General features: G+C 40.0%; 1 protein-coding gene across 5 annotated transcripts in view; it reads right to left on the bottom strand.

The window, feature by feature from the left end:
• Positions 1-12,752, bottom strand: part of DOCK8 (dedicator of cytokinesis 8) — a 245,598-nt gene that overhangs the window by 39,941 nt on the left and 192,905 nt on the right. For all 5 annotated transcript variants that reach the window (XM_033237174.1, XM_033237173.1, XM_033237171.1 and 2 more), the window contains 5 exons: positions 10,669-10,838; positions 7,437-7,576; positions 4,740-4,922; positions 4,247-4,376; positions 3,188-3,275 (listed from right to left, as the gene is read on the bottom strand). In XM_033237174.1, coding sequence (XP_033093065.1) covers positions 3,188-3,275; positions 4,247-4,376; positions 4,740-4,922; positions 7,437-7,576; positions 10,669-10,838 — 711 coding nt within the window. The remainder of the gene's footprint in view (positions 1-3,187; positions 3,276-4,246; positions 4,377-4,739; positions 4,923-7,436; positions 7,577-10,668; positions 10,839-12,752) is intronic.

Genomic DNA, 12,752 nt, shown 5'->3' with positions numbered 1-12,752 from the left:
GCCTCCTGAGTATCCGGGACCACAGGCATGAGTCATCAAATTTTTATATTGTGATAGAGTACACATAACATAAAATTTATCATGTTAACCTTATCCTTTTTAATTAATTGACTGCTAGTTTAGTTTTAAATTTAGAGCAATGCCGTCCAGTAGAAACAATGGGGCCACATATGTCATTTTCTATATTGTGGTAACCACATTTAAAAAATTTTTAAAAAGGGAAATTCTTTTTAATATATTTTGTTTAACCTAAAAGATAAAAAATACTGTCTCCATGTAAGCAATATAAAAAAATTACTCGTGGAAATATTTTACATTGTTTTATTCACAATAAGCCTTCAAAATCTGGTGTGTATTTTTCACTTATCTTGATTTATTATCTCAATTTGAACTAACCATACTTCAAGCATTTGATAGCCAAATGTGGCTAATGGCTGTGGTATTGGACAGCACAGATCTAGAGTGTCCTAATCTGTTTTTTCCCAAATTTTCATATTGTGATAAAGTACATCTCACATAAAATTTACCATCTTAACCATTTTTAAGTATACAGTTCAGTAGTGTTAAGTACATTCAGATTGTTCAACCATCACTACCACTAATCTGCTTTTTTAAAAGCTTACCATCTGGCCAGGCGCAGTGGCTCATGCCTGTAATCCCACCACTTTGTGAGGCTAAAACAGGTGGATCACTCGAGTCCAGGGGTTTTAGACCAGCCAGGGCAATGTGGTGAAACCCTGTCTCTACAAAAAATACAAAAAGTAGCCAGTTGTGGTGGTACACACCTGTAGTCCTATCTACTTGGGAGGCTGAGGTGGGAGGATTGCTTGAGGCCAGGAGGGTAAGGCTGCAGTGAGCTGTATTGTGCCACTGCACTCCAGCCTGGGCGACAGAGTGAGACCTTGTCTCAAAGAAAAGAAACGCTTATCACCTATTCCTTTAAAACAGTGGATGTGGTGGCAATAGAATCGACCCGGGGAGTTTTAACAAATACTGATTTCTGGGTCCTGCTGGAGTTTCCTGTTGAAGTAGGTGAGGGTACCACTGGGCACTGACGGTTTTAAAGCTCCCCAGGTGATTCTAATGTGCAGCCTAGGTTGAAGATTACTGCTCTAAAAGAAACAGAGCCAACATAATTGAAAAATGATCAGAAAGAGGGTGAAAGACACTACTATTATACTTATACATTTTCCAGGTAGGTAGGTGGAACAGTTATAATTTTACTATGGTTTCCCTTTAAAAAAGAAAAAGCACAAAGCCCCTGAGAATTTGTAGATGTGAATCATTAGCCCTGATAACCAGCAGCCCACCAGGTAGTGCAGGGCTGAGAACTAACCTAGAACAACCTGGAGGCCATGCATGGTAAGGACCAATATTGTGTTGCTCCTGCAAGCCAAAGGGAAAGGTTTTCCAAAACACCAGTTTACACAGCCCAGGCAAAACAGGCCTACTTACGGATTTTTCTTTTAATCTAGTAAAGTAGATGAGCCAAACCACCTAAGCAATTCTGGAGCACCCACGGCATGCATATTTTGTAGCTGTTGTTCATTGCCCAAAGTAGAATGTACGGACTCTCAGATCCAAATATTTTATAAATCAGTCCAGGGAATTTAGTGCAAGAATAACATACACAAAGCAAATACGCATGATACCAGCAACTGGGTCCAAGTCACAGCTATAATAAAAATATACTTATTTATTGAATGTTTTAAAATAAATTTGACTCCCAAAAGTCCCATAAGTGAACCAGAATGATTCATTCTTGTGGCAACAGCAAAGATACTAACTCACATTTATTTACAAAACAGCACTGCTAATCAAGTCTTCTCCATACCCCCTTTGATGGGTGCTTCATCACCCATGGGGTATCCTACCTTGTCAACTGTGTGTGAGGGGTGATTTTAGCTCTACAACGTTTTGCTCAGTGAACCCTGGGACTCATTAGACTACCTGTGGCTAAACGGTATTGGAAACATGTTCTATCTAGTCAAACATATATACTTTTAGCATTCATATGTCTAAATTGTTGCATATACAGCGATGCACATCAATATATCTATTCATCTATAGCATACATTTTGATCCAAACAGGTTTTTTTATTCTTTCATTTCTTTATAATTTTTTTCTGATAACAATATATATTATAATACATATCTACTGTAGGAAACCTAGCAGAGTATAAAAGAGAAAACATCAATTACCGATATTCCCAGCACCCAAAGAAAACCACAATTAATATTTTGGTAAATTTGCTTCCAGCCTTTAAAAAATACATTGACTATATGTCATCAGAGATTCGAGGGCTTTTTTTTTTTTTTGAGATGAAGTCTTGCTCTGTCACCCAGGCTGGAGTGCAACGGCACGATCTCGGCTCACTGCAACCTTTGCCTCCCGGGTTCATGTGATTCTTCCTCCTCAGCCTCCTGAGTAGCTGGGATTACAGGCATCTGCCATTATGGCCAGCTAATTTTTGTATTTTCTGTAGAGACGGGGTTTCACCATGTTGGCCAGGCTGGTCTCGAACTACTGACCTCGGGTGATCCACCCACCTCAGCTTCCCAAAGTGCTGAGATTACAGGTGTGAGCCACTACGCTACTCGAAAACCAAGTGTCTGCCCTGCCTTTGTTCATTTAACATTATGTCATAAGCATTTCCTCATGTCATTAAAATGATTTTGAAATATTTTGATGACAACCCAACTTTTAAACATATTTTCCTATTCTAGAGCATTTAGAATGTTTTCAATTTTAAAAAACAACTTTAAGTAGCACTGACATAAATATCTTTGAATGTGTATCTTGTACACATTTCCAGAATGGAAATATCGATTTGAAATTATGTGGTCCTAGGCACTGTGTCCTGCTTTCTCTATTTCCCTGCTATTCTCTATTTCCCTGCTACCCTTCCCACAAAATCAGCTGCTTTTATTAAGCCATCTGAGGTTGCTAAAGAAATATGAGTTTTCTTTAAATGCTTATCAATGTGGCAAATTTTTAAGAGCTGAAAACCACAACTCCCTATACTTTTGATTATCCTGGGTCCCTGGATGAATTGTATTCACACAGATAATGATGTTTCATTTTCCCACCCTTCGAAGGATGCAGTTGTTTCAGTAATAAAAGTAGCCTGGGAAAAATAGTTTTGGACTTTAGGTACAAGTAGCACAAAGTTGCTGAGTGACTCACTTATCTAGCTTCTCATTAGCTTGCCGCCAATGTGTCTGCTCTTTCTTCCATCTCAAATTTTCATTTAGGCCCGGAAATCGGTCGTTCCCTAGGAGTTAAGAAATGCATGATAGGAATTTGATTAGCATGAAACCCTTCAAGATAACCAGAAGTTCATAACAAGCTCAACTGAGAGGCCTCAGCACCATTTCTCGGGCTAATTAGAGTCCATGCAGGTTGCTGGTAGGAGACAAAGTCACCATGCTTATGTCCAAGTTAGCCTGCTCTTTGATTGATAGACTAGAATATAAGAAGAACCTCTGCCTTTCTGGAGTGTCAGAGAGACATTTCTCATGAGCAGAGGATTCCTGTGAAACTCTGGAGTTTACTGAATTATTGGGTACAAAAAGTATGGGTGTCAAATGAGGGTGCCTGACCACCACTGAAAACTATGAGCTCCCTCCAAGTTCCCTGCCACTGTGTCCCTTTGAATACAATAAGGTGTCACTCTGTTTTACTTTGAGCATGGTGAATAAGACTGAGGGTACTTGTGGATTTCATTCTATTCAAGTTCAGCCTTCTTGAGATCATGCCTCCTGTGGTGGAACCCTTGAACGACTGGGACACTGAAGCCATTTCAGGGAATTGGTTCCATTCTAATAGTGCCCTGAATGATTGCAGGAGATGATCTTGGGCCCAGAACTGTTCAGTTTCTTGACCATGCTCTGAACAGACTAGCCAAATGTCACATAGAAAGGCCTCAGCCTTGAGGGAAACACCTTCCACCTCATCCATGACTGACATTCTTAGAGGTGACCTTTTACCATCAACAAGTTTTAATTAAAAGATGTCATTTGGTGCTGTTTCCAGGGTTCCTATGATCGTAGAACAGCACTTTCCCTCAAAGTCACAGGGCTAACACAAATGTCAGGCACAGACTCCCAGAATCTGCTGTCTCTTGACACTACTGTAAATATCTCAAGAAAGTAATGGTTTCTAATCATGTTGGGAGGACATTCCTCCCTACAAACAGTGAAAAGACTGCTTGACAGAGAGCAGGGAAGGGCCAGTTCAACACACCTGGAGCCCGTCGGCGCATCATCTCCCCTCTGGCCCCTTCTCCACGGAGCAAAGCCTCTTCTAGCCGGGCCTTGACATCCCTTGACTTCTGCAGGACTTGGGTACTGACTTTGTCAGAATTCTGTTTTCCCTGGACAAGACAGAGGTAGGAGGACATGTCCTTTGGTGAGATCCCGTTGATGTGGAGAATTACCAAAACAGTACACTCCACAGTGATGCCAGCCAGGTTTGACACGTGCTGCACTGAGATGCTGTTCTGGGGAATCCTATGGCCAAAACTCTGTTAACAGAAATGGGGTTCTCTCTGCACAAGGCAGAGATCCTTTCCCTGTGAAATGATCATATCTATACCTACAAATGGGTTATGGATTTGAATACAGAAATGAGCAAAATTAATGATGCCTCCATGGCCCAAACAAAGGGGATGAGTAACAAGACAGAATTGCACTTGGGAGATAAGAGCTGGTATAAAGTTGTGCCACTCTAGACTTACCTTATACTCAAAACATAAGACACAGATGAAAAGTAGGTCTAAAATCCTGTTGAGCTGCATTGATGGCAGGTCAGCAATCCACTTCCTAATGAGGCTCTGATCAGCATTTTTCATGATCCAGAGGAAGCAGATCATGAGGTTGCGAGTAGTGTCCGCGTTCAGCATGTTGTACTGCTTATAGGGCTGGAGGGAGGCAGATTGGGGGGTGGTGGCCAGGGAAGAAGTCAAGCAACAGAAAAATTTGAGGCTTAGCAGTCAAGCAACAGAAAAATTCAAGGTGTTCTCTTAGAATACCATGACTGTACTTCATTGCTAGGCTGGAGATCTGTTTCCAGGAGCCCTGCCTTCCCTAGGCAGGGGAAGCCGTATTCTTTGTGTAGTGCTACTCAGCAAAGGGGCTCACCTAGGGCAATATTTTAGCTAGGCTTTCAGCACGTATCTGAGTACCTCTGTCTTAGGAGCAGTGTGGCCTGGTGATCTGCCCTGGGCCTTGATCATGCATGCTGCAATCCCAGTGATACAAAGAGGCTTTCATGCTGCTAAGATCTCCAAGTATTTCTCCTTCATGCTGGACAGCAGAGGATTAGACTTATAGGGGAGAAGGAAACTGGCTGGGTGCCATGAATAACCTTGCTGTTGAAGATTTAGCTTCTTTGTTACATAGTGCAAAGTATAACATTAAGGGTCATGAACTGCTCAGCAAATTAATCAAATCCATGTTTGTGGAGTTCTCTGTAATGGAAGTTTAACCATAATTTATGTTTGCCTGGGGCTGGGGTGTGGGGGTTCAGGCTATTTGCTTTAATATTTTGGCCACAAGTATTCATTTTAAAGTGCTGAGCACACTCTCTGTTACTCATCTCATCAACACAAACAACAATAATGAGGCTGCACCCTTGGTTCATGCAGCGTAGCTAATATCCAGTGGAATGTACTGGTGAAATTGCAATGAGGAATTTGTGGGCATGGGAGGGAAATGTTAGTTTTGGATGGAAATAATAGAGGTTATAAAGCAAGTTTAACTTAGTTATTCTGAGTTTGTTGACAACAATAAAGGAAATTTTGAGATATAACCTCACAAGGACTATGTTCTAACAGGTGAACTTTGGGCTTTTGAGTTTTTCCTTTAGAGGCAAATAATGTAAAAGGCATATACCACCTCAAGCAGCTAACTTTGGTAAGATGGATATTAGAAAGGTGGAGGTCAGGCCGGGCGCGGTGGCTCAAGCCTGTAATCCCAGCACTTTGGGAGGCCGAGACGGGCGAATCACGAGGTCAGGAGATCGAGACCATCCTGGCTAACACAGTGAAACCCCATCTCTACTAAAAAAATACAAAAAACTAGCCGGGCACGGTGGTGGGCGCCTGTAGTCCCAGCTACTCGGGAGGCTGAGCCAGGAGAATGGCGTGAACCTGGGAGGCGGAGCTTGCAGTGAGCTGAGATCCGGCCACTGCACTCCAGCCCGGGCAACAGAGCGAGACTCCGACTCAAAAAAAAAAAAAGAAAGGTGGAGGTCATAAAACACAGTATTTCTCCACTGTGATTTGACATCAGTGATGTCAAATCTCAAATGTCTTTTCTCTGTGTCATCTTCCTGCCTCACTGCCCCCTCAGTCCGCATGGGGATGGGGCTTGCTAAGTGCTGGAAGGAAGAGAAGAAAGTCATCCAGCAAGAAGTTAGGTCAGGATGCCGCTTTCTCACAGGAGAAGCAAGTTAAATTCTCTGCACATCTATACCCTACATTGAAAAGCAAAAGTAAATGACACTGGAGAATGCAGTGCTGTCTTCACAAGGGATAGTCAGAGCTCATCAATGAACAGAGATGAACCATCCCACCTCAAATGAATCAGAGGATACATTCCCAGAGGAGCCCCTCTTTAAGCCCACAGAGTTCATGCAAAAGGACAGAGCCAAACAACCCTCCATAGGCTCCCTGTGGTCCTAGAAAAGCTGCAATCTTTGGCTTAAGAAGCCCTTACGCTACCAGCCTCCTTCAGTCTTCTTTTGGAGGCATAACACAGTATGAATTACAAACACATAGAATGAACACAGCCTAAGTCTCCACCCTCAGGGAGCCTTGGTTTGATCTCCTTTGCAATGATTTCAGATTTCCCAAGTTTTCCTCTTTTCTGGTTTCTTGAACTTGAACTCAGCACCACTGGGACTGCCTGAATTTGATCTGGATATCTCTTGCTGTTGCCAAAATCCTTGCTGACTTGTGTGCACCTCCGCTGCCAACCTCACAATAATTCTTTACAGCAAAATGAGGCAGAAAGCATCAATGCCTGCTCTAAGCTGAGTTCTCCCATCAGAAGATGACAGGAGAGGCTGGGCACAGTGGCTCATACCTATAATCCCAGCACTTTGGGAGGCTGAGGTGGGTGTATCATCTGAGGCTGGCAGATGAGCCAACCTCAGGTTGGTTGAGACCAGCCTGGCCAACATGGCGAAACCCCGTCTCTACTAAAAAATACAAAAAAATTAGCCAGGTTTGCTGGTACATGCCTGTAATCCCAGCTAATCAGGAGGCTGAGACATGAAGAACCCAGCAGGCGGAGGTTGCAGTGAACTGAGATTGTGCCACTGCACTCCAACCTGTGCTAGAGTGAGACTCTGTCTCAAAAAAAAAAAAAAAAAAACAGATGACAGAAGACACGAAATGAAAAATCAACCAGACACATGTGCACCAACATACCAAGGAAGACAGCACTATTCCACTTGTTTTCAAATTGAAATGATTCCCTGCTATGGCCAGAGCCACATTCTGGTTAATGGCACCAGCTCCTTCTTGTTCTTCATCCGAGCCACTGGTGCGGTATCTGCGAGTATCTGCAACTGCAATGAAAACATCATTTGTGATGTCAAGTCAGACATGACATTTCCCTATGTCCCCTACCCAATAAGAGACTGATACTTCTTAGTCACTAAAGTCAGCACAGTAATTTTAAACCTGATGTTTAGCATTATGTATTTGCTGTCATCTATAGGAAAATACAGCAGGCTAAGAAAAGAGACAATGTCTAGCACAAGATTAGGCTAGAAATTAATTTTTCAAATTGTATGAACAAAAAGTTTTCAAAACATCCATAATAGTTTCCTGTAACATAATTTTTTAAACTTTTTTTATCTATTCTCATAATTGACATTATTTTAAATAATGATCAAATAGAAGAAACCTACAATTGCAGAATTAAGCAAGTATCTTATATAGAATAATAAGCTATTATCACAAGTTCAGCAACAATTTGTTATATTTCAAATGTTTAAAATGAGTATCAATTTATTGTATCTATGTAATATAGACATATCCATATTTATAGATAGGTCTAGATATATGTAAGCAAAAAAAAAAAAAGGATAAACCATTTAAAAGTCTGGTTTTTAAGAATGCTACCAAGTATACAATAAAAACTATTAATATTTCAAGCAGTTCTGGGGAAAGTGTGGTAAAACATTCACAACTGATTGAATCACTGATGTTTTACTAAAAAGTCATGTTTTTTCTAGACCTGTCGACATTACAGCGATCTGGGCCTTCGATTATTTAGAAAAATTTAAGTGTAAATAACATTTCTTCCACTAAAGTTGTGAAAACAAAACCCAGTTCTTATTTATTTATTTGTTTATTTATTTTTAGACTAAGTCTCACACTATCATCCAGGCTGGAGCGCAGTGGCGCCATCTCCGCTCACTGCAATCTCCGCTCCGTCCTCCTACCTCAGCCTCCCAAGTAGCTGGGATTAAGGTGTGTCATCACGCCTGGCTAATTTTTGTATTTTTAGTGGACACAGGGTTTTGCCATGTTGGTCAGGCTAGTCTTGAACCCTTGACCTCAAGTGATCGGTCCACCTTGGCCTCCCAAAGTACTGGGATTACAGGGGTGAGCCACCACATCTAGCCAAAACCCAGTTTTTAGAAGTAATTATTAAGGCCATTGGGATTTTAAACAAATGGTTAAATAAACAGCACATGGAAATCATGCAAGATGTGATAACATTATCACAACTAACATAGAGATACATTCTTATTTCCCCTTAATCGCCATAGGGTTATAGTTACAAGAAAAAGCAGGAAAGATACAAACATGTGCTGTGCAAAATGCTTTTACAGAAGTTCTCCAGTTTCATCTTTATCGTAACCCTAAAAGATAGGCCTTGTTATCACATTTTTACAGTTTACAGAGGAAAGGAAGGCACGGATAAGTTGAGTCTTTCAATGGTCACATATTAATAAATGGGGCTGGAATCTGAATTCAGATGCATCTTTTTGAAAGACTATATTCTTATGAGTTTATCAACCTGAAGATTCTATATTTAATAGATGTACTATGTAACCTATAACAATAAAATACTTTTCACTGTTTTCTTTCATCAGCTACATCATGACCATAAAGTTCAATGCATATACAAAGAAGTCTTTGAGGTTTAAAAGGCTCAGAGAACAAATGTTGAAAAGTTCTGATTCCGAGTCACTGATATGGAACATTCTAATTGACAAGAAAACTGTGGAGAATGTGTGCTAAAGTGGTTCCTGGCTTTGGGAACAAGCAGGCTCTTGAAATGGAACTTTTTAGAAACTTTCCAGTGTGGATTCTCAAAATGGGCTGCAAGTGACATGCCATGCTCTGCAGTATGTCTGTAAATGTTAAAAACAACTCTGTTTTCAGTTCCCTGCAATCAGGAGCTACTAGAGGAAGCTGCTGACTTCATGGTGCAGCTGCTCAGCCCTGTGTGCTAAGTTTGCTTCTGTTGTTTCCTTGCACTCTTGCCCCAGTGGAACTCCACAAACCCTAACCCCTGTCTCAACCTTTCTCTTCCGAGTTACCCCGTTAGCAGTTTGCTGGAGGATTTTTTTTCAAGAAAGGAGAGAATTACTTCCTCAGGAATACTTGCTTTTCATTTTATGATTTGTATGAATTAAAGACTATAGGTGTTTGGTCCCATTTTCATGAACTAAATACTTGTCACCATAATAATACTATAAATAATTTAGTCACACATGACACTTTCCATATGGAGGTGGGAAAACTTGGATGGTTCCAAGATTTCAAGGATGACTACCTGTAAGGAGGTTGGGCTCAGGGAAGCATTCCCCAGATCCCAGCACCCTTCAGCTGCCAAGAGAGCAGCATGGACATTTCCAAAACTTCTCTTGAGTTGGAGGAAAAGCAAGAACTACTCTGACGGGATAGGAATTGTGTGTGTGTGTTTGTGTGTGTGCGCACACATGTATGTTGTGGAGAGGGTAGGCCGATGGACTGCCTTTCTCAAGTCAACATAAGAAGTTCTTCTATTTGGGAGGATTTTTTCCTCTGCATTTCTTAATCCACACTGTAATTTGTAAAGAGATTCAGGGGTTTCACAAAACCCCTTTAAGACAACTTATGCTTTCCTCTTGTTGCTAATCTAGAGATATTAACCTCAAAATTAGCCACTTGGTGCCAAGGGCAATATTTCTCTGCTATGATAGAATTTTCTAATATTGACATATGCCATTTTTTTTTTTGCATGGAACAATTATTTGGGTTCATTTGAGACTGCTTTTTTGTTTACATATTCATAAAAGAAAAGGGAAGGAACACCTTTAGTTCAAGTTGTTAGAGCTCCAAAGGGAGTAATTCTGTTATTATTTCATCCTTTGTGGTGTATGGTTTATAAAGTTCCTCCCAGCAGATCAATGAATGAATAAACGAATTCACGAAAAAATAAGTAAACAATTTCTAAACAAAAAACACATTTGGGGCTATGTGCCTTTTTTTTTTTTTTTAATGGACTGGGGCCTGTGTTAAAGGGGTTTGGAGACCATTGTTGTGAAGAATTGCTCATATGAACATATCAGCACTGGAACAAATGACAGAGACCTCATATGGATGGTGCATTTGGCAGGGGTCCCCACCAATCCAAGAAAGAAAACAGAAGGGCCATTACCTGTAAAGTCACAGAGCTGTGGTAAAGCATCCAAAATGATGCCAACTAAAGGCAGGTAAAGGGCAGCGATTTTGACCTTCACCTCTGGTTTGACACAGCGTGGGTCCAGGTCATGAGAACTTAGCAGGCTGTGGATGGCACTGACAGCTTTCCTTTGTACTTTGCTGATTCTGTTGGCACAACACAGGAATCAAGAGGTTACGGTGAAGGGAAATTGACTAAAGAGCTCTTAAACAGTCAAAAGTGATCAAAATGCTCCTAAGCAATGAGGTGACTATGAAAACCAAGCAATACAGGACAGAATTATATAGAATCCAGAAATAGACTGCCTGTGTTCTAACCCCGGGTCTGCTCTTTAGTATGATGTTTTCAAGTTCATCATATTGTAGCATCAGTATTTCATTCCTTTTTATTGCTAAATAATACTCCATTAGTGAATTTTATTTATCCATTCATTAATTGATAAACATTTGGATTGTTTCTGCTTTTGAGCTATTATGAGTTACGAATATTTGTGTACAAGTTTTAAGTTTTACTTTTCTTGGGTACATACCTCAGAGTACATTTGCTGGCTTGTATGGTAACTCTCTGTTTAACTTTTTCTTTTTTTTTTTTTTTTTTTTTTTTGAGACAGAGTTGCTCAGGCTGCAGTGCAATGGCATGATCTTGGCTCACTGCAACCTCCACCTCCTGGGTTCAAGCAATTCTTCTGACTCAGCCTCCCGAGTAGCTGGGACTACAGGCACCAGCTACCACACAGGGCTAATTTTTGTATTTTTAGTAGAGACAGGGTTTCACCATGTTGGCCAGGCTGGTCTTGAACTCCTGGCCTCAAATGATCTGCCCGCCTCAGCCTCCCAAAGTGCTGAGGTTATAGGCATGAGCCACCACGCCCAGCCTCTGTTTAACTTTTAGAGGAATCAGCAAGTTGTTTGCAACAGTGGCTGCACAGTTTTACATTCCTACTAGCAGTGTCTGAAGACTACATTTTATTCTTGCCAACACTTTATTACCTGTCTTTTTTATTATACTCATCTTTGTGGCTATCAGGCAGTATTTAATTGTGATTTTAATATGCATTTCCCTGATGGCTAAGGATGCTGAACATCTTTTCCTTGTCTTATGGCCATATCTTCTTTGGAGAAATGCCCATTCTGATCTTTTGCCTTTTAAAAAAACTGAGTTATTTGTCTTTTTACTACTGAGTTGTAAGATTTTAAAATATATATTCCAGATACAAGTCCCCTATTAGGTTTTTGATTTGCAAATATTTTCTCCCATTTTGTGGGTTATCTTTTCATTTTTTTTGATGGTGTCCTATAAATCACAAAAGTTTTAATTTTACTGAAGTCCAGTTATCTTTTTTTTCTTGTTACTCATACTTTTGAGTGTGTCATATCTAAGAAACCATTGCCTTTTCTAAGTCTATGATGATTACCTCTATAATTTTATGTAACAATTTTATAGTTTTAGCTCTTACATTTAGGTCTTTGATCTATTTGAGTTAATTTTTGTATATGGTGTAATATAGGGTCCAACTTCATTCTTTTGAATGTGGATACCCAGTTGTACCAACACCATTTACTGAAAACTCTATTTTCCCCTCATTGAGTTGTTTTGGCACTCTTGTCAAAAATCAATTGACTATAAATATGAAGATTTATTTTTGGACTCTTAACTCAATTTCATGGATCTATATGTCTATTATATGTCAGAACCCCATAGTCTTGACTACTTTTGCTGTATACTAAGTTTTGAAATTGGGAAGTGTGAGTCCTCCAGTTTTGTTCTTGTTTTTCAAGGTTATTTTGGTTATACTGGGTCCCTTGAATTTCCACATGAATTTTAGGATCAGTTTGCTAATTTCTGCCAAAAAAAAAAAAAAAAGCTAGAATTCTGAGAAGAACTGCATTTAATCTATGGATCAATTTGGGGAGTATTGCTATTTTAATAATATTAAGTCTTCTGATTCATGAACATATGATATCCCTCCATTTATTTACATCTTTATTTCTTTCAACAGTGTTTTGTCATTTTTAGCGTATAACTCTTGCATTTCTTTTGTTGCATTTATTCCTAAATAT

This window comes from Trachypithecus francoisi, unplaced genomic scaffold (assembly GCF_009764315.1).
Source record: "Trachypithecus francoisi isolate TF-2019V2 unplaced genomic scaffold, Tfra_2.0 Lachesis_group16, whole genome shotgun sequence".
NCBI classification, from domain to species: Eukaryota; Metazoa; Chordata; class Mammalia; order Primates; family Cercopithecidae; genus Trachypithecus; species Trachypithecus francoisi.
The sequence above is the reverse complement of the archived record's forward strand: the minus strand, read 5'-3'. Positions and strand labels throughout refer to the sequence as shown.